Source organism: Chrysochloris asiatica, unplaced genomic scaffold (assembly GCF_000296735.1).
Source record: "Chrysochloris asiatica unplaced genomic scaffold, ChrAsi1.0 scaffold00116, whole genome shotgun sequence".
NCBI classification, from domain to species: Eukaryota; Metazoa; Chordata; class Mammalia; order Afrosoricida; family Chrysochloridae; genus Chrysochloris; species Chrysochloris asiatica.
In genome coordinates, this window is record NW_006408634.1 from 651,412 (window position 1) to 674,920 (window position 23,509).

Genomic DNA, 23,509 nt, shown 5'->3' on the forward strand with positions numbered 1-23,509 from the left:
GTCACTTTATTGCAGCGGTCACTTTCCTGCAGTGGTCACTTTCCTACAGCAGTCACTTTATTGCAGTGGTCACTTTATTGCAGCGGTTACTTTCCTACAGCGGTCACTTTATTGCAGCGGTCACTTCCCTACAGCGGTCACTTTCCTACAGAGGTCACTTTATTGCAGCCGTCACTTTCCTACAGTGGTCAGTTTCCTACAGCGGTCACTTTATTGCAGTGGTCACTTTCCTACAGTGGTCACTTTCCTACTGCGGTCACTTTCCTGCAGCGGTCACTTTATTGCAGTGGTCACTTTCCTACAGCGGTCACTTTCCTGCAGTGGTCACTTTCCTACAGCGGTCACTTTCCTACAGCGGTCACTTTATTGCAGCCGTCACTTTCCTACAGCGGTCTGGAACTCAGTCTACAAATCTCTGAGGTGTGTCATGTGCTCTACTCACCCACAGAAAGATCTTTGCCGCAGTGCTGGACTCCTCCCTGGGACTATTCTTATTGGATGCCATTGATTCCGACACATAGTGACCCCATGTGACAAAGTAGATCTACCCTGTAGGGTTTCCTAGCCTGTAATCTTTTTTTTTTTTTAATGTTTTATTGTGAATTATGTGATAGCTTACATGAAGAACATCAGTTTTACATTCATCCTATCAAATATCGCTTCATTGCAATGATTACAATCCCCTCCATGCATAATCAAACAACCAAAGGGTATACCCTGCAAGCCTGCCCCCCGGTCGTCAGCACACAGCCCCCCCCCCCCCCGGGATCAAAAGTACCCAGCTGCTCCATCTCTCTGCATCATTGTTTCTGCCTCCATCTCTGGCATCACTGCTTCTCTGGGTAGGGTCCTGCACTCCGCTCTTCTCCCTTGATGGTCCCAGGGACCTTCAGCTCCTGAACTGCAAAGCCAACCACTCCCCTCCTTTTGTTACAAAACATCTACCTTGACATTTCCAACCCTCACAGTCAATCCTGATTGCAAATTTTCTCTATTGTACCACAAGAATCTTATCCCCATCTCCTTCATCAGCCCTGTCCAGACAGATTGGATACTACTCATCGGAGATTCTACCTTCCTCCGCGCCCTCTGGATCTAGGCTCCCTCTTGAAAGCTTGTAAGCCAGTCACTTCTTGCCTTTGTAGGTCCCCCCATTTTGGGTAGCCAGTGTCTAATTTGCCCATCCCTGTCAACGCTGTGTACTGAGGGGGTGGGAATGATCCACACTGTAAAGATTTGTTCCCTCTTTTGAGTTACTACATCCATAAGTATAGGTCAAGTTGATCAAATTGTAGCAAATTACTCTTTTTTTCCTCTTCTTTCTTCTTCTAGTTGAGTTCTGATCAACCATTGATGTCAGGTCAAGTGGGTACTATCTGCAAGTGTGGGTGTTCTTGTGCATCTCCCCTCACTAGGCTGTAATCTTTATGGGAAAAAATTACCAGGTCTTTTCTCCTGCGTATTGGCTGAGTGGGTTCTCAAACTGCTGGTCTTTTAGGGCTCCCACCAGCAGCTCCTTGGACACCCTATACAGGGTCGCTATGGGTCGGAACCAGCTCAAAAGCACTTAACAACAACAAACAACAGCTAAGGTTCTTGTAGTTGAGAGGAATTCCCCACTGAATTTCAGTGTGGTAGGAGACCACCAGGTCTTCCCTCTCAAGACTGAAGCACATGCCCAATGATTCTCTTTCCTGAGTCTCTGACAGGGCACAGGTATTGTAATGTGGGCATAGCCAAGCAGGCCCTGAAATTTACGACATTAAGCCTGAGGTGTCACAGACTGAGGGTCAGAAAAGTTTCCATCAGCAAAAGACTTCTTTAAAAGTGGTAATATCAAAAATGGCACTTTGCTGACCCAAGCCATGGTATTTTCAGTCACTTCACATGCAAATAAAAGCTAGACAGTGAATCAGGAAGACTGAAGAAAAATCAGTGTCTTTGAGTTCTGGTGCTGACAAAGAACACTGACTATACCAAGAAATGCCTGAAGAACCTTGGGAGTATAGTCAGAATGCTCCTTAGAAGACTTCATCTCATGTGCTCTGAACATGTTGTAAGAAGGGTCCAACCCCTGGAGAAGGCCATCACACTTGGTAAAGTGGAGGATCAGCAAAGAAGAGGAAGACCCTCAATTAAATTGACTGACACAGTGGCTCCTACAATGGGCTCAAACGTAGCAAGGTCAGTGAAAACGGCACAGGATCGCCAGTGGTTCCTTCTGTACTTGGGGTATCTATGTGTCAGAATCAACTAGATGGTACCATTACCACCACCAGGCTGTGTCTGTAAAGTGCTGTAAAGGTGACCGTTAGCAGTAACAGCATGATTTACTGAGAACATGACACCAACAGGACCCTTGCATGATATGAACTTTCCAAATCACAAGGCACCGGTCTCACTGTCTGCTTTGACACGTCCTGACTGACTCCTCCACTTTCAAATTCAAAACTTGACACACTGCCACCTGATCTATTCAGTGAGCCTCTGAAACACTGGGAACAATTTCCCCCCCTGCCTAACACACTCAAGTCAATTTCTGTTGCTCCTTACCAAGATCTCCACTGACAGGGAGCTATTTACACTATTAGCATTTCAGAGTCCAGTCAACTCTTGTTAACGTTCTCCAGTGTGAACTCGCTGATGTCGAGTGAGGTGTGACCTACAAGGACAGGCCTTCCCACATTCGAAGCAGTCAAAGGGTTTTTCTCCAGTGTGAATCCTCTTATGCTGACAACATGAAGACGCCGTGTTAAAGGCTTTCCCACACACAGGGCATTCAAAGGGCTTCTCTCCACTGTGTGTTCTCTTATGAGTGACAACCGAAGAGCAGGTACTGAAGGCTTTCCCACACACGGGGCATTTGTAGGGTCTTTTTCCTGTATGCCTTCTCCTGTGAGTGACAAAGTGGGACCTACAGATGAAGGCTTTCCCGCAGTCCTGACATGAATAGGGTTTTTCACCTGTATGGAGTCTCCTGTGCAGGGTCAGCTGCATGCCCCGGGTAAAGATCTTCCCACATTCCTTACACTGATACGGTTTTTCTCCAGTGTGAATTCTCTGATGTTCAGTCAAGGAAGAAAGGCGCACAAAGGAATTCTTACACTTACTACATTCGTCGGGTTTTTCTCCAGAATGAATTTTCTTATGTCTAGTAAGCTGTGAGTTTTGAGTGAAAGCTCACCCACACTCCTGACATTTGTAGGGTTTCTCTGCAGTTTGAATTCACTGGTGTTTAATCAGAGATGCGGAGTAGCTGAAGGCTTTCCCACACTTATTGCACTCGTGGGACTTTTCTCCAGTGTGAGTGCTTTGATGCTGAGTGAGATGTGTCATCTGGCTGAAGGCTTTCCCACAGTCTTTATAGGTGTAGGGTTTCTCGCCTGTGTGGATTCTCTCATGCTGGCTGAGATCAGCGCTCGGGTTAAAGGACTTACTACATTCCTTACACACATAGGGTCACTCTCCAGTGTGGATTCTCTGGTGCTGACTGAGAGTGGAGTGGCGACTGAAGCGATTGCTACATTCATGACACCGGCAGTGTTTCTTTCCTTTGAGACTTTTCTGCGGGCGAGTCAGGTAGGTATCAGTGTAGGGGTCTTTTCCAGACCATCATGTGTGCTGTTTGCTTTCTTCATCACTATTTCATGTTGGAGTGTTTCATCAAGTCCCTTCCTTAAATGTAATTCCTCGTCTGGACGTGTGGCCAGAGACGGGTAAGGATCACGTGGAACCTCGGCTACTTAAGACAGAGCCATGGCCGTGCTGCAATGAGTCTCAATGACTGGTAAGACTGAGGAATTCGCACTGACCACCTAAGACAGGCAGCGTCCCTTAAACAATCAATAAATAAGGAGGACTCAGAGGCAGACAGTACAGACCCAGTCAGGAGGCCAAGCCCCTGTGGGCCCAAGCGTTGTTGACCGTCCAAACCATAGTCTCTGAGGATCAGACTCTAGCCACCTAGTAGACATAGCAAACTGTCCCTCATCTGATTATTCAGTAATGCTTGTTAGTAATCTCATACATGAGCCCTGGATATCCACAGACAAATGTAAAAACCTTCCCTAAAAGCCGAGACTGTAAATTCCAAAAAGGCAAGTCCCCCCCCATCCAAAAAAAAAAAAAAAAGCTAAAGAGGATAGAGAGAAACATTGTAAACTGATGATATATGGAGGGGATAATAATCAATGTAATGAAACAAGCTATATGAATGGTTGAATGTGAAGCTGATGATGTGCCCTGTAAACTTTCACTCAATGCAAAATAAAAACATTTAATTAAAAAAAAAAAAAAAAGTAATTCCTCGTTCTCCCATCTGAAAATGAAAATTTTTTGATGTCTAGCAAGCTGTGCGTTTTGAGTGAAAGCTTGGTACAATGAAAGAGACATTGATCAATGGAACAGAATTGAGAATCTAGAAATTAACCCATCCACAAAACAGCCAACTGATTTTCTACAAAGTACCTAAATATATCGCATGGGGAGGAGATGGTCTTTTCAACAGATGATGCTGGCAGAACTGGAAAGTGATATGCAAAAGATTGAAACAAGACCTTTACCTCACGCCTTATACAAAAACCAACTCAGAATGGATTAAAGACCTAAATGTGAGTCCCAGAATTATGAGGCCATCAAAGAAAAAAATAGGGACAATTGTGAGGGCTCTAATTCAGAGAATACACAGACTACAAAAGATATTGAAAACTCCTCAGAAGCCCTATACAAGCTATGAAATAAGCACTGTACCACAAAGTCGGCAGTTCAAACCTACCAGTTGCTCTTCAGAAACCCTATAAAGGGTCACGATAAGTAGGAACCGACTCAATGGCACTGAGTGACAACAAGCTTCCTACCATAATCCATGCGAGCTATGCAAGAATAGAAACACTGGAAAGTAAACCTACAATGGGAAACAAGGAGTGAAAAGTGTAAAGCTGCCATTGTGGACCCATTTTCAGCCAAGCCGTAGACAGGTTTACAGGGAGGCTCACCATGGAACTGAACGGTCAGGAACTGAAAATCAAAAGGGCAACACTTTCCTGAGGACCTCCGGAGTGGAGAAGGGATGGGACGGAGGCTGGAACAGAAACAGGAAACGCAGGGAGGAAGCAGGATGACTGCTGTGGCGTGGAGGGGACTGCAGTCATTGAGAAGAAACAAAGTGCAAGATTTGTGGAGACAGTAAACCTTCACTCAATTCACAATAAAGAGTTAAAAATAAAAGTGTAGCAGCAGCACGACATGAAGACTGCCATCAATGTCGCTGAGCTGTAAGTGTAAACAGTGGGGAAGTGGAACATTCTTATCATATGTGTTCTTATACTTTTTGTTTTTTTTAACTGTACTGCTGTACCATGAATAAATACAGCAGTGCAAAAGAGGAGAAAGTCTACATAAGGCCCGTGCATAAATGAAACTTCACTTTGTGATAAAGTTGGCATCTGAGAACACTGGGATCAAGATGAGCTGTTTAAGAAATGGTACCCAAACCACCGGAATTCAGTCTAAAATGTAGTCATTTGGAAAACAGACAAAATTAGATCCATACCTCACACCATACACAAGAATATCAAGTGGTTCAGACATCTACATGTACAAATTGAAAGTATTGAAGTACTAATACAAGACATGAGTAAAATCTGTGATTCAGTGTAGGGAATGATTTTGTAATTTTAATTTAAAACTTGTTGTTAGGTGCCACCAAGTCAGTTCCAACTCACAATGACCCTGTATAGGGTTTCTGAGGAGTGGCTGAGAGATTGGAACTGTCAGCCTTGTAGTTAGCAGTCCAGTGCTTATCCTTAAAACCTACAGAGAATCGTTTTGATGACATTTCTTTTATGCACGGTAAAAATACTATAAACTCAAAAGACAATTGACATACTAGTAAAATATGTGTAACATTGTATTTTTGCATATAAAGTGTGTAGTGCGTGCAGGAAATTAAGCATGAGGAGGCTGGGCTGTTTGCCAAGAAAAACAATGCCTCTGCCATCTGCAGGAAATACGGTCAATTACAGAAGAAGGTTACTAGATCTAGTATACATCCCAGACTGGGTCCACTGCCAGCAAGTCCGTTCTGAGTCACAGCAAGCATACGTGGGAGTTTCTAGGCTATAAATCCTTATGGGAGCACACAGCCTCACCTTTCTCCCAAAGGAAGACTGGTAGATTTGAAATGCTGACCTTGCGGTTATCAGCCCAATGCCTAATCCAAAGTACTACCAGGGCTCCTTTCGCGTATATAAAGAACTCAGAATTTTTTTTTTTTTTTTAATGTTTATTGTGAATTATGTGACAGTTTACATGGGAGAACATTAGTTTTACATTCATCCTATCCTATGTCGTTCCATTGCCATGGTTACAATCCCCTCCATGCATCATCAACCAACCAGAGGGTATACACTACAAGCCTGCCCCCCGGTCGTCAGCACACAGCCCCTCTCCTTCTCTGGGTCTAAAGTCCCCAGCTGCTCCATCTCTCCACATCATCGTCTCTGCCTCCATCTCAGGCATCACTGCTTCTCTCTGGGTAGGGTCTCGCTCTCCGCTCTTCTCCCTTGATGGTCCCAGGGACCTCCGCTCCTACACTGAAAAGTTAATCACTCCCCTTCCTTTGCCACAAAACGTCTACCTTTACATTTCCAACCCTTACAAGCAATCCTGATAACAATTATTCACTATAGTAGCACAAGAGACCTATCCCCATCTCCTTTCATCAGCCCCGCCTAGACACATTGGATACTACTCAGTGGACATTCTATCTTCCTCCACGCCCTCTGGATCTAGGTTCCCTCTTGAAAGCTTGTAAGCCAGTCATTTCTTGCCTTTGTAGCCCCCCATTTTGGGTAGCCAGTGTCCAAGTTGCCCATCCCTGTCTATTCTGTGTCTGGAGGGGGTGGGAATGATCCTTGCTGTAAAGATTTGTTCCCTCTTTTGAGCTACTGCATCCATAGGTGTAGGTCAAGTTCATCAAATTGTATCAGATTACTCTTTTTTTCCTCTTCTTTCTTCTTCTAGTTGAGCTTGGATCATCCAGTCATTGAAGCCAGGTCAAGTGGGTATTATCTGCAAGTGTGAGTGTTCTTATGCATATGTCCTCTCTTCTTATCAGCTGGACACTTCACTCTCCACTCTAGTCCTCTGTGGCTATGTCACTGACTCAGAAGACGGACTTGCAAGCTTTCTATGGTGATATTTCTGGCTATTCCTTTTTCTCCTCCTCCAAGAACTCATAAAATTTGAAGGGCATAAATTAAAACCTTGATTTTTACAAAAGCTGGACAAATGGTAGAAACAGGCATGAAGCACCGCTGAAACATGAAAAATGCTTGATCTAAAATAGTGTTTTCATATAGAATTTAAAACTATACTGATACACCATTTCTCATACATCATAATGAGAAAAAAAAACTCTATTAGACTATATAGAAACAGGTACCCTAATACACTGTTGGTGGGAATACATTCTGGCACAATTCTCATGGTTTCAACATTGAAAGATTCTATGGGGAAAATAGTGACTGATACAGGACGCAATAAGAAGATGGAAGAAATATACAAGAGTCACTGTACCAAAAAGAACTAGTCAATGCTCAACCATTTCAAGAGGTACCATATGACCAAGAACCTACGGTGTTGAAGTACGAAGTCCAACTCTTCAGTGAAGGCATGTACAAAACACAAGGCTCCAGGAATTAATGGGGAAAAATGTGAACGTTTCAACAAACTGATGCCGTGCTGAATGCGCTCACTCGTCTATGCCAATAAATTTGGAAGACACAGCGACCTGGCCCAAAAAACAGTCCATATTTTGCCCATTCTGAAAGATGACCCAACGGAAATCAGAGATCATTGAACAGTATCATTAACAAGATATGCAAGTAAAATTTTGTTGAAGAGTATTCAAAAATGGTTGCAGTAGTACATTAAAGGGAGCTGCCAGAAATGCAAGCCCAATTTAGAAGAGGAAATGGAACTAGGGATATCACTGCTAACATCAGATGGATTCTGACGAAAAGCACAGAATACCAGAACGATGTTTACTTGTGTTTTATTGATTATGCAAAAGCATTAACTATGTGAATCATAAGAAACTGTGAATACCATTTTGAAGAATGGGTATTCCAGAATTTCATTGTGTTCCTGAGGTACCTGTACAGAGATCAAATGGCAGTCATTCAGACAGAACAAAGGGGTGTTGGACACTTTAAAGTCAGGACCAGTGTGCGCCAGGGTTGTAGTCGCTCACCATACTTATTCAGGCTGTATGTGCAGCAAATAATCATTAACAACCTGTGATATGCAGACGATACAACCTTGCTTGCTGGAAGCAAAGAGGACTTAAAATACTTGATGATGAAGACCAAAGCCTTCAATACGGATCATACCTCAATATAAAGAAAAGAAAAATCCTCATAACTGGACTAATAAATAGTGTGATAAACAGAAAAAAGATACAAGTTGTCAAAGACTTATATTTTGCTTGGATCAACAATCAATACTCAAGGAAATAGCAGTCAAGAAATCAAACGATGTATTGCATTAGGCAAATCTGCTGCAAAAGAGTTCTTTAACGTGCTAAAGAGGAAAGATGTCACTTTGAGGACTAAAGTCCGCCTGACCCAACCTGTAGTATTTTCAATCACACCATACGCATGTGAAAGTTGGACAATGAATAAGGAAGAACAGAGAAGAATCAAAGCATATAAATAATGTTGGCAAAAAAAAAACTTGAAAGTACCATGTCTTGTTAGAAGTACAGACAAAATGTTGCTTAGAAGTGAGGATGGTGTTGTTTGGACTTGTCAGGAGGGCTCAGTCACTAGAGGAGAACATCATGCTTGGTAAATGAATGAGGTTCATTCAATGAAAACAGGAAGACCTTAAAAAAGATGGATTGGCACAGTGGCCGCAACAGTGGGTTCCAATGTAACAATTGTAAGGATGGCACAGGACTGGGCAAGGTTTCAGTCTGCTGTGCAAAGGGTCACTCTGAGTCAGAACTAACTCGACAGTAGCTAATAGCAACAGGGCACAGAATGAATAAAGATGACTACAGAAGAGTTGATGCCTTTGAATCGTGGTGTTGGTGAAGAATACTAAATATACCATGGGCTGCCAGAGAATAGACAAAGCTGTCTTGGAGGAAGCACAGCCAGAATGTCTCTTAGAAGCCAGGATGGTGAGACCTCATCTCATATACTTTGGACATATTATCAGGAGGGACCAGTCCCTGCAGAAGGAAATCAGGTTCAGTAAAGCAGGAGGTTAGCAAAAAAGGAAGATCCTCAATGAGATGAACTGGCACAATGGTTGCCAAAAGGGGCTGTGAGGCTGGCATGGGGCCAGGCAGTGTGTCATTCTGTTAGAACTCACACTTAGAACTCGATGACACCTAACAACAACAGGGCCTCGTACAATGATACCAGTTAAAAATGAACACCCATATCTCACTGATCTTGGTCTCTAAGTGTCATTTAAAAAAAAAAAAGAAAAAGAACTAGGGCTTTTTAGGTAACTGCTAGAGCTGAGTCCGAGAGACTACAAGATATGTTTGAAACATCTGTAGGGCTAGAAAGGTAGTATTCACAAAATAATGAAGCATGTGAAAAACACAAAGGAGGCAACTTGAAAGAGCTCCCAGTGGCTAAAGCAGGGACAACTTGAGCAAAATAAACAATATTTGTTTATAACCCATTGTTGTTGTTAAGCACCATCAAGTCAGTTCCAACTCACAGTGGCCCTGTATAGGATTTCCGAGGAGAAGCTAGTGGGTTTAATCTGCCGACATTGTGGTTCGCAGTCCAGTGCTAATCCAACAGTACCACACTAGGCATCCCCATAACCCACAGAATTCAATAAATATCCATGAACCACTGTGAAAAATAATTCAGTAATAAAGAGTGACTGATTATCCTTACAGCAGAATGGATAAATGTCGTGGGAGTCAGGGAAACGCCAGTTCGACATCAGACAAACACCGTGGCCATCATCCTTGCATGATGATGATGTAAGAGCAATGGATGGATGGATGCTAACATTCATGCTGTGTGCTGCTGTCAATTCTGAGTGACAGCCACTCCAATGTGACAGAGCAGAACTGTCCCACCAGGTTTCCAAGGCTGTCCTGGTGTGGCGCTGTGGGTTACTGAGCCAGACTGCAAAGCCGTTTGAACTGCAAAGTTGGCAGTTCAAGCTCACCAGCTGCTCCTTGGAAACCCTATACAGGGTGGCTATGGGAAGGAACCAACTCCAGGGTACCTAACAATAGTGATAATCATGGTCCTGAAACACTTGTCTTGATCATTTTGTTCAGTACCCAAAAGGAGCTCCGGAAGCGTAGTGGTTACGAGTCGAGCTGCTAATCCCAAGGTCAGCAGTTTGAAACTACCAGCTGTTCCATGGGAGAAAGATGAGGCTTCTGCTCCTGTAAGGATTTACAGCCCTGGAAACCCAATGCAGGGTCTCTATGAGTCAGAACTGACTCCACAGCACACAACCACCACCACCACCAATTTTAATGAGGGGACTGGCTCTGTAGAATAAACACTAGATTGCTAATCAACCACAGGGTCAGCGGTTGAAGCCCATCAGCTGCTCCTTGGGAGAAAGATCAGGCTTTCTGTTGCCACAAAGATTTGCAGCCTCGAAAACCCTATCTAGGGTCACTATGAGTCAGAACTGACTTAACGATATTTTAAAACAACAATCTTGATGAAATCAAGTTGTCGAGTCTCTCTCCTATGGTGGGTTTGAACAACCATATTTTTGGCTAAGTGAAAATATGTTGATGCACAAGATAACTGCAGTCTCTAAATACCTCCCCCTCAAGATGTTAGATTAGAAACTTTACAGTGGCGAAACTTCCAGGCACCACTAAAATCAAACTGTCATTGCAAACAGGAGTCTCACACAGCAACATACCCCCTCCCCCACTGGATGCATCTCAAAAAGTAACCGTTACTCCGGGAATATTGTTAGGTGCTGTCGAGTCGGTACCGACTCATACAGGGTTTCCGAGGAGTGGCTGGTGAGCTTGAAGCACCGACCTTGCGGTTCAAACCGACTTTGCAGTCCAGCGCATTAACCCGCCGAGCCACACCAGGAATCCCGGAATACTTTTATGTAAAATGAATAATCTTACATGAGAAAAACCTCACATCTACCTGGTACAAATGGTTAAGCACTTGACTACTACCCAAAAGGTTGGCTATTCAAACCCACCAAGAAGCTATAAGATAAGTGCAGATCTGCTGCCACAAGTTCTTAGCCCTGAAGACTCTGAGGCAGTTCTAATTCTGCACACATTGGGTTGCCATGAAGAGGAGGCAACTAGGAGCCACCACACCAAAAATTCAGGGCACACTCTTCCATATTCAAGCATCATCACAACGGCCCACCCAGAGGAGCTTGCACCTTGTAGATGACTTCCTAACGCCTCTGGAATCGGGCAGGAAACCTTCCCACACAGGGACATCCAAAGAATTCCAACTCACAGCGACCCACAGGTCAGAGTAGGGTTCCAAGTCTGTACGGGAGCAGATAGCTCCATCTTCCACCTAAAGAGCAGTTAGTAAGTTTGAACCACCAATTTTACGGTTAGCATCCTAATGATTAACCCACTGCTCCAACAGCGATGCTTCAACTACTCATAGTTAATTTCCCCGCCCGCCTCCCCTTCTTCCACTAGGGAGACACTGCGCTGAAGACACGCCCCTTACGGCGCATGCGCACTAGATGCCCCGAAAAGCCTCTTCTCCCGAGGCAAAGATACACGGAAACGACGTTCAGTCTTTTATGACTAATGGCGACCGGCTGGTAACCAACCCAAACACTTCCCCTCTTGTTACCGAAGCCACCAGAAACTCGCCGGATTCTGGCACCTGAGACCATGGCTGAGGGGGGGTGCACATGCGCACACGTAGGCTTGGTTGACTCCCAGCAGCCACCGAGGCGCGCGGGCGGTGCTGGGAACTGAGGTGGTGCTTCCGGTTTAGCCGGAAGTAGGGCGACCTTGGTCGCCCGCGGTTGGTCATAGGTTTTGGAGCGGTTTTCTTCGAGGCGTCGTGTTGCCTGGGCCGTTTAAAGGTTCGGCTGTGCTGGCGAAGGGTGGCCGCGGTGTGGGGCGGTTGCGAGGAGAGGTCACCGCCGAGAGATTGGTGTCTCCGGGTCTCTGCGGGATGGCTGGACCCGACATCTAGACCCACGTGTGTGTGTGAAGTTTGCTGGTGTTGGGACCTGTGGAATCGATTTCCACCCACTGTGACTGGAACAGCCCCATAGGGTTTCCTAGGTTGTGATCGTCTGGGGGAGCCCTGGTAGCACTGAACTGCTTAACTGCTAAATCGGCAGTTCAAACCCACCCCTGCTCTGTGGGAGAAAGATGAGGCTTTCTGCTCCAGGGTCGCGATGAGTCGAAACAGACATGATGGCCGTGGATTAATCTTTAAGGAAACAGATCCTTTGCTCTTTGTTCTGTGGTACTACTGGGTGGGTTCGAACTGCCAACCTTTAGTTATGTGCCAGTGAAGTGATTTGGACTCAATGTGACCCGATAGAACTGCCCATAGGGTTTTCTTAGTGGTAATGTTTTGGGGAGCAGATTACCTGGTATTTCTTCCACGGAGCCATTAATGGAGTCCAACTACCCACCTCTGGTTAGCAGCCGGGTGCTTAGCCATTGCACCACCCGGGCTACTTGTGTGTGCATGTTTTTGTTTCTAAGTGCTTTCCAGTTGGTTCCTCAATACTGACAGGGTCACTATTGAGTATAGCAACTGGTGGATTTGAACCACCAACTTTGTTAGCAGCTCAATGCTTATCCTACAGCACCACACCAGGCTTGTGTGTGCCTAGGAAATATTTTTAAAGTAATTTATAGTAATTCTATCATAGAATAGGAGACTGAGGTGTTGAAAAAGGACCTATTAGATAGTCTGGAAGGTGATGGGGTGCCGCATATGGTTAAGCACACCGTTACTAATGAAAAGGTTGGCTCTTTGAACTCACCCGGTGCCTGGAAGACAGATCTGCCTTTCTGCTACCCAAAGCTCTCAGCCTTGAGAACTCTATGGAGCACAGTTAACTGGCAGCTAACAACAGCAACATGTTTGGAAACAAACATTGTATATATTTAATAAGTTAATTTGATGGTGAGGTTTTTCTCTCTTGGAGTTTTTACATGGATATGGTTGAGAAAGGGTAGCAGTGAGTTCCAGAGCCAAGTCTCTTAAGTGTGTTTTCTTCTCAGCTCTGCACTTTTGAGGACTTCGTTCTTCTACAAGAGTGGGCCCCCAAAAGTGGGAATTAGCCATGGCACAGGTAAGTGAGAACACTTACCCTGTTCCCTGTGGCACTTGCTTGGTTGAACAGACTGACGTAGGAACAAGACCCTGGTAGTGTTTCCATTTCCTCCGGAGATCAGTCTCTGTCTCCTGTGTGTTAGGTGTTCATTGGTTCATTCACCAGCTATTCTGAATCTCCACTCTGTCCAGTCTCCTGCTAAGCACCTTTTGTTTTCCAGTTGAACAAATAAGTTTTTATCTGGACACTGTCATCTTTTTGAAGTGGAGATGATTGATTCCTCAGTCATCTTTGATTTTCTTCACAGCCTTGAGATTGAGAAGAAGCAAGGTAGAAACTGACATGGGTTGCCCTTGATCCTGTTACTGACACTGTCTTTGGGCAGTGTTGGGAGTAGGATTGTGACAGGTGTCTTAGGCATAGAATTCCAGGTTAATGGGTTCCAGGCATTTACCAAATTTTCACACAAATAACACACTCATACAGGTTTGTTTGCAAGCTGCACAATCGCCTCGAAAGTTCATTTCCTGCGTGTTATATGTGGGTGCACATGACTTCCATGGATGTGCTACATGCAAAAATCTGTACTAGGGTACCAGTGAAAGACGAAGTGTGGAAGACAGCTCCAGCTTGAGATTGGACAGCTTGAACAATCAGGCATCCTCTGTGGAACTCAAGGAAATATCCAGATGGCTTTGTATAAATGAGGAGTCGAGGAGGTGTGGTATGAAGAAGAAGATAGGTGGGTTAGTTATGACCTCTGGAGTGGGGTTCTATACAGCAAGGTTGCGTGGGCCCAGGAGCTCGATGCAAAGTACAATCAGATTTGATTCTTTCTTAGCCAATTAAATTGCCAATAAGTATTATACTTTGGTGGGGGGAAATATATATATATATTTATTTATAGAGGTTCTAATCTCTAGCCTTCTGATGCCACTGCACTCCCAGGGATCCTTTCACTATGGGGCAGTTCTGATCTGCATGTAGGGTCGGTGTGAGTCACAAGTCAGCAGACACAACAAGGCTATGGAAACCAGTCTTACACTTCTGTTACAAAGTTGTTTTGAATGCCTGGATTTGCATAATCTCCTAGTAATACATTTAAGAACTTGGTTTTCTTAATCATCCTGTTTATTATAGATTTTCCCCTATCATTCAGTATTGACTACAGCCAAATCTTAGTGAACAAATGGTATTTTGCTTCATTTCCCTTTAATGATTTAAGTCAAATGCTCTTGTGAGAGAGCGCCCTGATCTCCTTAATCATAATCTTCCAACTTCTAAGCTTTCATCCTGGGCTCTTTTCAGAAAGTCTTTGTCATTTCAGGAATCAGTGACATTCGAAGATGTTTCTGTTGACTTCTCCCTCGAAGAGTGGGGATTTCTGAACCCTACTCAGAGAGATCTGTACAAGGCTGTGATGTTGGAGAACTATCGGAACCTGGTCTCCCTGGGTCAGTGCTTTCCCTCTGTCCTGGGGTGTATTTTCTTTTGGGGATCTTTGGTGAGCTTCTTCATTTCTATGGAATGTGAAAGTGGGACTGAACAGCTTCATTAGTCCTACAATCAAATCTTTGTCTACACTTCTGTAAAAAAATGTTGATGATAGGTTCTATATTGACTACCTTGTTGTGTCGTCAAAATTGTTGAACAACCAAAGCATGGCCAGTTCTGCTTATTTTTACAGGATTTTCCATTTCTACGCACGATGTGATTTCACTGTTGGAACATGAGGAAATGCCATGGATTACAGAGAAAGAAGAGACAAAGGGCCCATGGCCAGGTAAGGGGAACCAAATAGAGGCAAACAGTATATATCCAAAGTTAGCATATCATAGACGGTTTTGCACCTTTATGCTTGGAAAGATGTGATCACCTACAAGCTGCTTTTTAAAGCACAACTCTTGGTCTCTCTTCACCTGAAGCAGCCGAAGAAGTAGAGTCAGAAATTAGAGGGGGTATAGAATGTGTGATTCATTGCCTTCCGGAACAAGTTTCTCCTTTGCTATGAGACCAGAAGAACTAGATGGTGCCCAGCTGCCACTATTGAGCATTTTGATAAAAGAGTCTCTAGAAGAACCTGATGAAAAGCAAGAATAGAACTTTGCCAGACCATTCCCCTGTATTTGATTATCTACAGAAAACTGTTAATTACATGTGATATTAATGATACTGTGGGATGATTTCCACATTCCCTTGGGTCTCCTTTCTATGGAATGGGCACAGATATGAATCTGTTCCAATTAGTTGGCCAAGTAGCTACCTGTCTTCCAAATTTCTTGACATACATGAGTGAGCAACCTGCGGCACTGTTTGTTGAAAGATTTCAGTTTGTATTCTGTCTGTTCCTGGAGCCTTGTTTATTTCGGCCAGTGCTTTCAATGCGACTTTCATATGGTACCTCTTGAAATAATTGAATACCAACCAATTCTTTTTGGTATGGTGACTCTGTATATTTCTTCATCTTCTTTGGATATTTCCTGCATCGTTCAAAATTCTTGAATCCATAGAATCCTTCCGCAGTATTTCAAGTCGAGGCTTGACTTTTTTCTTCTGTTCTTTCAGCTTGAAAAATGCTGAGTGTGTTTTCCCCATTGACTTTCTAACTAACTTCAGGTCTTTACATGTTTCATTATATCATTATAGTACATTACTTTGTCTTCTTAAACTGTATTGTGACGTTTTCTGTTCAGCTCTTTTACTTCATTTCTTCCAGTTGTTTTGACTTCACTACATTCAAAAGTAAGTTTCAGAGTCTCTTCTGACATACATTTTGGTCTTTTCTTTTTTTCCTATCTTTTTAATGACCTTTTGCTTTCTTCTTGTGTGATGATCTTGATGTCATCCCACAACTCTTATGGTCTTTGGTCATTAGTGTCTAATGCATCAACTCTGTTCTTGAGATGGTCTCTAATTTCAGATGGGATATACTCAAGGTCATAAGGAGCTCTGATAGCGCAGTGGTTACGAATTGGGCTGCGAACCACAAGGTCAGCAGTTCGAAACTACCAGCTGTTCTACAGGAGAAAGTTGTGGCTTTCTGCTCCCGTAAAGATTTATAGCCTCAGAAACCCTGTACAGGGTTGCTATGGGTCGGAACCGACTCCACAGCACTTAACAACACCAACATACTCAAGATCATGTATTGGCTCTTGTGAACTTACTTTAATTTTCTTCAGCTTCAGCCAGTACTTGCATCTGAGCGCTTTATCACGTGTTCCACAGTCAGCCAGTGTCCTTGCTTTTAGCTGATGATACTTCCCTATTGTCTCTTACCACAGTTGTGGTCAGTGTGTATTCCATATGGTGAGATCTACTTACATCTGTAGTCACTGTGTCACTGTGTATGGTGTTGGAAAAGATACTTGTAATAAGTTACTGGTCTTGAAAAATTCTATCATGTGATCTTCAGCATCTCTCATCAAGGCCATGTTTTCCAACTACTGATCCTTCCTCTTTGTTTCCAACTAAAGTATTCCAGTCACCAGCAATTATGAATGAATCTTGATTTTAGGTTTGATCAATTTCAGACTGAAGAAATTGGTAGAATTCTTTAGTTTCTTCATCGTTGGCTTTGGTAATTGGTAAATAACACTAATGAATTTATACCAGTGGTATTTACCAGTCATCCTTGTAGACATATGGATATTATCCTACCACAGACAACATTGTATTTCATGGTATATCTTGAAATGTTCTTTTTTTATTTTGAATGTGATGCCATTCCTCTTTAATTTGTTGGTCCTGGCATAGTAGGTCATGTGATTAAATTAAAATGACCAATTCCAGTCTATTTCAGCTCACTATTGCCTAGGGTATCGATATTCATGTATTCCATTTCATTTTTGACAACTTACAGTTTTCCTAGATTCATGCTTCATACATTCCATGTTCCATTTATTAGTAGATGTTTGCAGCTATTTCTCATCAGTTTGAGTTGTGCCTCATTAGCAAATGATGGTCCCGAAAGCTAGAGCCCTTCTCGTCATCACTGTGCTCTGAAGAGTCAGTACTTTCCTTCTACTCTTCCTGAGGTCTCCAGAGGCTAACCCTTCAGAAGTGGTCGGCCTCCTCCTTCCTCCAGGGTCTTAGTCTGCCAGCTCCGCTGAAACCTCCCCAGCACGGTTGACCATTGTGGTACTGAAAGTACTTGTGGCATGGTCTCCATTGTCACAGTGGCCCACAGGCTGCCATAGCAGGACACAGGACAAGGGACACGGGACAAGGGAGTGGTGACGAGAAGCCCAGCCTCAGGGTGTCACTTCTGGGGGGAACTCTTGGTTCCTTGTATCTCATGAGACAGTGATTTCAGACAACTACACTGTTACTCCCTTACTGACTTAACAAAGGCCCCTTCCCAGATTGGAATGTTATTGTTAGGTGCCATCAAGTCGGTACCAACCCATAGCGACCTTATGCACAGCAGAACAAAACACTGCCTGATTCTGGGCCAACCTCATTACTGTTGCCACGCTTGAGCCCACTGATGCTGCCACTTGGCCAATCCATTTCATTGGGGATCTTCCTCTTTTTCTCTGACCCTCCACCTTACCAAACATGATATCCTTCTCCAGCAACTAGTCCCTCCTGACAATATGTCTGAAGTATGAGAGACGTCGTTTGGCCATCTTGGCCTCCAAGGAGCACTCTGGCTGCACGTCTTCCAAAATGGATCTGTTGGTTCTTTTGGCAGCCCATGGCACTTTCAGTATTCTCCTCCAACACCATAACTGAAAGGCATCCGTTCTTCTCCGGTCTTCCTTAGTCACTGCCCTGATTATTGTTAAGTGCTATTGAGTTAGTTCTGACCCACAGTGACCCTGATAGGGGGTTTCATAGAGCAGATGGTAGATTCAAACACAGTCTTGTGGTTCGCAGTCCAGTGCTTATCCTACAGAGCCACCATATGCCCCAGACACAGTTGTAAGGGTGAGGCTTAGCAGTACATATTTTGGGACACAGTTCAGTCCATGTTGGTACCCCCGTAAGCAGGTCTTTCTCAGGAGAGCAGCCTCCGGCCTGCTACATCAATCAGTTGTACTTGCACACCTTGGTTTGTGTAAAATTGTAGAAACTTACAGTGGCTTTATGTTTGAGTGGGAAAATTAAGACTTGTTTCCCAAACCTTGCTCAAAGTGGAAATTGTTATTGTTGTTGTTAAGTACCGTAGAGTTGGTTCTGACTCATAATGACCCTATATTTACAAGGCTGTAAATCTTTACGGGAACAGAAAGCCTCATCCTTCTCCCGCGGAACAGCTGGTAGTTTGGAACTGCCGACCTTGAGGTTAGCAGCCCAATTCGTAACCACTATGCGATTGAAATTGGGCGTGCTGACTTGTGGGAGTGTATAGAATTTTCATTTAGGATCTCAGTGACGCCTCAGTTACAGGAAGTGAGGAAATGAAGCATTTTGTGATGTATTAAGGAACTGTTGTCAGGAGGGACCAGTCTTTGGAGAAGGATATCATGTTTGATAAGGTAGAGGGTCAGAGAAAACGAGGAAGACCCCCAACGAGATGAATTGGCAAAGTGGCAGCATCATTGGGCTCAAGCGTGGCAACAATAGTGAGGTTGGCCCAGGATCGGGCAGTGTTTCGTTCTGCTGTGCATAAGGTTGCTATGGGTCGGTACCGACTCGATGGCACCTGACAACAACAAGGAACTGTTTGGGATTAAGGCAGAATCTGAAGTTTGACAAAACTGTATCTATCCGAGTAGAAATTCATCATGGAAAAGAATGTGTATTTCATGTGTTCTGGTGATTAAGCCGTAAAACATGAAAGCACTGGATTGCAGAGAAGGATTCATTCGTTGGTAATGTGAAAAGACAGGATGCTTGGTGGTACTGTGTATGAGGCACTTGATCGCTAACCAGAAAGCTGGTGGTCTGAACCACTAGCTGCTCCGTGGGAAAAACATATGGCCGTTTCCTTCTGGGAAGATTATACCCTTGGAAAATCTATGAGATCATTCTAGCCTGTTCTATAGAAACACTACGAGTCAGAATCTACTTGAAAGAATGAATTTATTAGGAAAAGAAGAAAGCCCTGTGTTATTTTGATAAGTAGTGTCTAGGTTTAAAAGCTTGTGTGTGACCATCTAAGCTGTAACTATTGGCCTCTCTTCTTATGGAACAAAAGAGATGAAAGAAATCCAAGGACATACCGCCCACCGCACAGGCAGCACAGCCTCTTCTGGGCTGAGACCAGGAGAATTAACTGGGACCTGACCACTACTGCCAGCCCTTCTGACTAGGGACACAGTAGAGTGGGAGGAAAACGGAGACTAAAACTCAGATTCCTAAAAAGTGCCACACTTAATAGACTATTGATAAAGGTCAGAGGAATCCCAGTGACTACCATCCTAAGTAAGACACCCTATGAACTTGAAATTGAAGCTTTTTAACCAAACGATCGTTTTCCCATTAGAACCACAAGAAATCTAACAATAATATTGCGTTTGACAGATCTGTTACAAAACATCTCTTTGAGGCATTAAAAATCAAAGATGTTACTTGAGAACTAAGGTGCACCTGAACCTAAGCCATGGTATCTTCAGTGGTCGTCTATGCATGCAAAAAGTGAACAGTGAATAAGAACCGAAAAAGCACTGGTGTATTTAAATATTTATCAACTTTCACTATTTTATTTTCTGACCTTTTGCCTGCCTTCATCCCCTAAACAGTCAAAGCATGCAGACTGGAAGGACACCCTGCTATCCTTGGTGGGAACCCTGTTACCGCCTTAATTTTCTGTTTACATTGATCAGCTTCCTTACGATTTTGCATGGTGTGTTGTCAGTTTCCCTTCTGTCATCACTTCACTGCCTTATTTTTACTGTTTACCTCAGCCACTGCTCAGAAACCACGTACAGGCTCCTATGAGTCGGAACCGACTAGGCGGTTCTGAACAACAATGGTTTCTTTAATTTTGGAACATCAGTATCACAAGAGAGTCCTAGTGTGGCCATGTAAGATAAACCCACCAGCCACTCCTTGGAAACCCTATGTCAGCACTGACTGGCCAGCACATAACAACAACAGCTTATAACTAAGAACCCGTAGCCTGGTTTGCTTTTATCTTATGCTTCCCCCCCGCCCCCTAGCCCCATGTTGCAATTTTAATATTGCTTTTATATTATGTCCATTTTTTCTTTGTATTATCATTTGAGATTCATTTTCTATCCCAAGTCTGCACACATTAATTCCTCAGGCACATACCTGAGCTTCATATGTTGTTGTTGTTAAGTGCCGTCAAGTCGGTTCCGACCCATAGCGACCCTGTACAATAGTAAGTTTTTTAGTAGCTGAGTGGTACCCCAAGTACAGATGTACCATGAAGGCAACTTAGCTAATGCCCAGTAGGAACCTATTGCAAAGTGTTCCTATTAAAGCTGGCATCGGCATCTCTGAAACAGTCCTAGTGGGATCAGAAGTGTAAAGAAACGTGCTTTCAGTTCATTTGCCTGCACTTGTTTTGTTTTCTTGCTGTTCTCAGATAAAGAGACGTGTGGGAAGATTAAGGAGTTGTACACAGAAAGGGAAATTAATGAAGTATTGTCTCATTGTGACACTGTAATAAAACATACAGAAAACATATGGAGGCAACGTGGCAAGGTTTCTTGTCACCGCACTCAACCTAATTTCCATCTAAAAAGACAAAATGGACGAATATGCAACCAGTGTCTAGATTGTGGGAAATACTTTAAACGTCGCTCTGCTCTTGTTCTACATCAGAGAATCCATACTGGGGAGAGACCTTACCCGTGTAAGGAATGTAGTAAAGCTTTCCTTCAGAAGGCTCATCTCAGCCAGCACGAGAGAATCCACACAGGCGAGAAACCCTACACTTGTCAAGACTGTGGGAAAGCCTTCAGCCAGGTGGCGCATCTCACTCAGCATCACAGGACTCACACCGGAGAGAGGTTCCACGAATGCGGTCAATGTGGCAAGGCCTTTGGTAATTCCTCAGCCCTGATTAACCACCAGCGAATTCACACTGGAGAAAAACCCTTTGAGTGTCAGGAATGTGGCCGAGCCTTCTCTCAAAACTCACAGCTTACTAGACATAAGAAAATTCATTCCGGAGAAAAACCCTACGAATGTAGTAAGTGTAAGAATTCCTTTGTGCGCCTTTCTTCCTTGACTGAACATCAGCGAATTCACACTGGAGAAAAACCGTATCAGTGTAAGGAATGTGGGAAGATCTTTACCCGGGGCATGCAGCTGACCCTGCACAGGAGACTCCATACAGGTGAGAAACCCTATGTGTGTCAGGACTGTGGGAAAGCCTTCATCTGTAGGTCCCACTTTGTCACTCACAGGAGAAGCCATACAGGAGAAAGACCCTACAAATGCCCCGTGTGTGGGAAAGCCTTCAGTACCTGCTCTTCGGTTGTCACTCATAAGAGAACACACAGTGGAGAGAAGCCCTTTGAATGCCCTGTGTGTGGGAAAGCCTTTAACACGTCGTCTTCACTTTGTCAACATAAGAGGATTCACACAGGAGAAAAACCCTTTGACTGCCTTGTATGTGGGAAGTCTTACAGATGCAGGTCAAACCTCACTCGACATCAGCGAGTTCATACTGTAGAATATTAAACTAACTGAACTTTCAAATGTTACATTTCTGACTCTGTTTTTGTTGTTAAGTGCTATCGAGTCAGTTCCAACTCAGCGACCATGTATAGGATTTCCAAGGAAAAGCTGGTGAGTCTGAACTGTTGGCTTTGTGGTTAATAGTTCAGGGCTTATTCTACAGTGCCACACCAGGACTTAGACTGCATTTGTAGGTAGATTAAAAAACAATTTATTCATATCTTAAGGGGTCACTGAATGAATGGAACAGCAGTACATGTAAAAGCATTGCAATGCAGTGAATTGTATCCACCACCCCACAAAAAACGCATCACCTGACTCAGCTGTAGCATTTTCAGTTGCCTCCTATTTATGAGAAAGATGGACAATGCGTAAGGAAGAGGACTGGGAGAATCGATGCATATGAATTATGGTATTGGCAAAGAATATTGAGTGTACCAGGGACTGCCAGAGTAATACAGTAACCTGTCTGGGAAGAGGATAGCGAGAGTTCGTCTCATGCTCTGTGAACGTGTATCAGGGAGAACCAAGGATATACACTGGCACAGTGGGTGCAACGATGGGCGCATACATCACAACTGCTGTGAGGAAGTTGTAAGACTGGGCAGTGTTTCATTCCATTTTGTGTAGGGTCAGGGTGAATTGGTGCTGACTCACTGGCGGCAGCCCACTGCAAGCCTCCTGCACTGTGAGAGAGGGGGTCTCTCTGAAAGCCATCCCACCCACTTGTGATGTCTCTGCTGCAGGAGCACCACGCAGCAATTCTAACACAGATGTGGGTCAAGTCTAGTGCTTACCAGGAGACGGGGTGGGGAAACAGAGTCTCTGTTAGTGGAATTTGGAAAACTAGTAAAGGCTACAAAACAGGATGACCCTAATCAACGTAATTGAATTGCATAAATAAAATTTGCTGAAACTCACAATTTAAGTGTAGGGGTAAGCATTGGACTGTTGACTGCAAGGTTAGCAGTTCAAGCGCACGATACAGGGTGGGTTTGAACCACAGGGTTGGTGGTTCAAATGGACCAGCTGCCTTCCTTTTGCCTTATTAGCAGTAAACATTTTTGCTACTTTTGAACTCTCATAGCTCTACTGATTATTAGATGGTTCCTGTCCCGTTTCCATGGCGATGATTAGAGACAACCCCCTTTATTATTAGGTAATAACCATTCCTGTCCCGTTTCCATGACGGATGAAATAGAGACACAACCCCCTTTATTATTAGGTAATAACCATTCCTGTCCCGTTTCCATGATGGATGAAATAGAGACACAACCCTCTTTCAGCCCTGTACTTCAGGCTGTCCCTCTCGATTACTGTTGCAACCCGATTCTCACCTGGGGACATTCGGCGGATGGTCCAGTGCATAAATGGCCGACTGAGTCAGCAGTGGAAACTCACCAGGGGCTCTGAGCGAGAAAGATGGGATAATCTGCTTCTGTGAAGAAACAGCTTTGGAAGCCCTCTGAGATGTTCTGTTCTGTCCTGTGTTGTTAGGAACCTGTATAGGACTTCCAAGGAGCCGCTGGTAAGCTTGACCCCCGACCTGGCTGTTAAAACCCACTTTGCAGTCCAGCATTAACTGGCAAGGCCACACCAGGAC

General features: G+C 44.0%; 1 protein-coding gene and 1 pseudogene across 1 annotated transcript; one reads left to right on the forward strand and one right to left on the reverse strand.

The window, feature by feature from the left end:
* LOC102841876 overlaps positions 1 to 12,202 on the reverse strand; it is a 13,519-nt pseudogene extending 1,317 nt beyond the window's left edge.
* A 1,115-nt stretch (positions 12,203 to 13,317) lies between these two features.
* Positions 13,318 to 21,909, forward strand: LOC102842256 (zinc finger protein 420-like). The gene is made up of 4 exons (XM_006868277.1): positions 13,318 to 13,326; positions 14,636 to 14,762; positions 20,807 to 20,837; positions 20,967 to 21,909. The coding sequence occupies exons 1-4, from the start codon at positions 13,318 to 13,320 to the stop codon at positions 21,907 to 21,909; spliced, it is 1,110 nt and encodes a 369-aa protein (XP_006868339.1).
* The last annotated feature ends 1,600 nt before the right edge of the window (positions 21,910 to 23,509 follow it).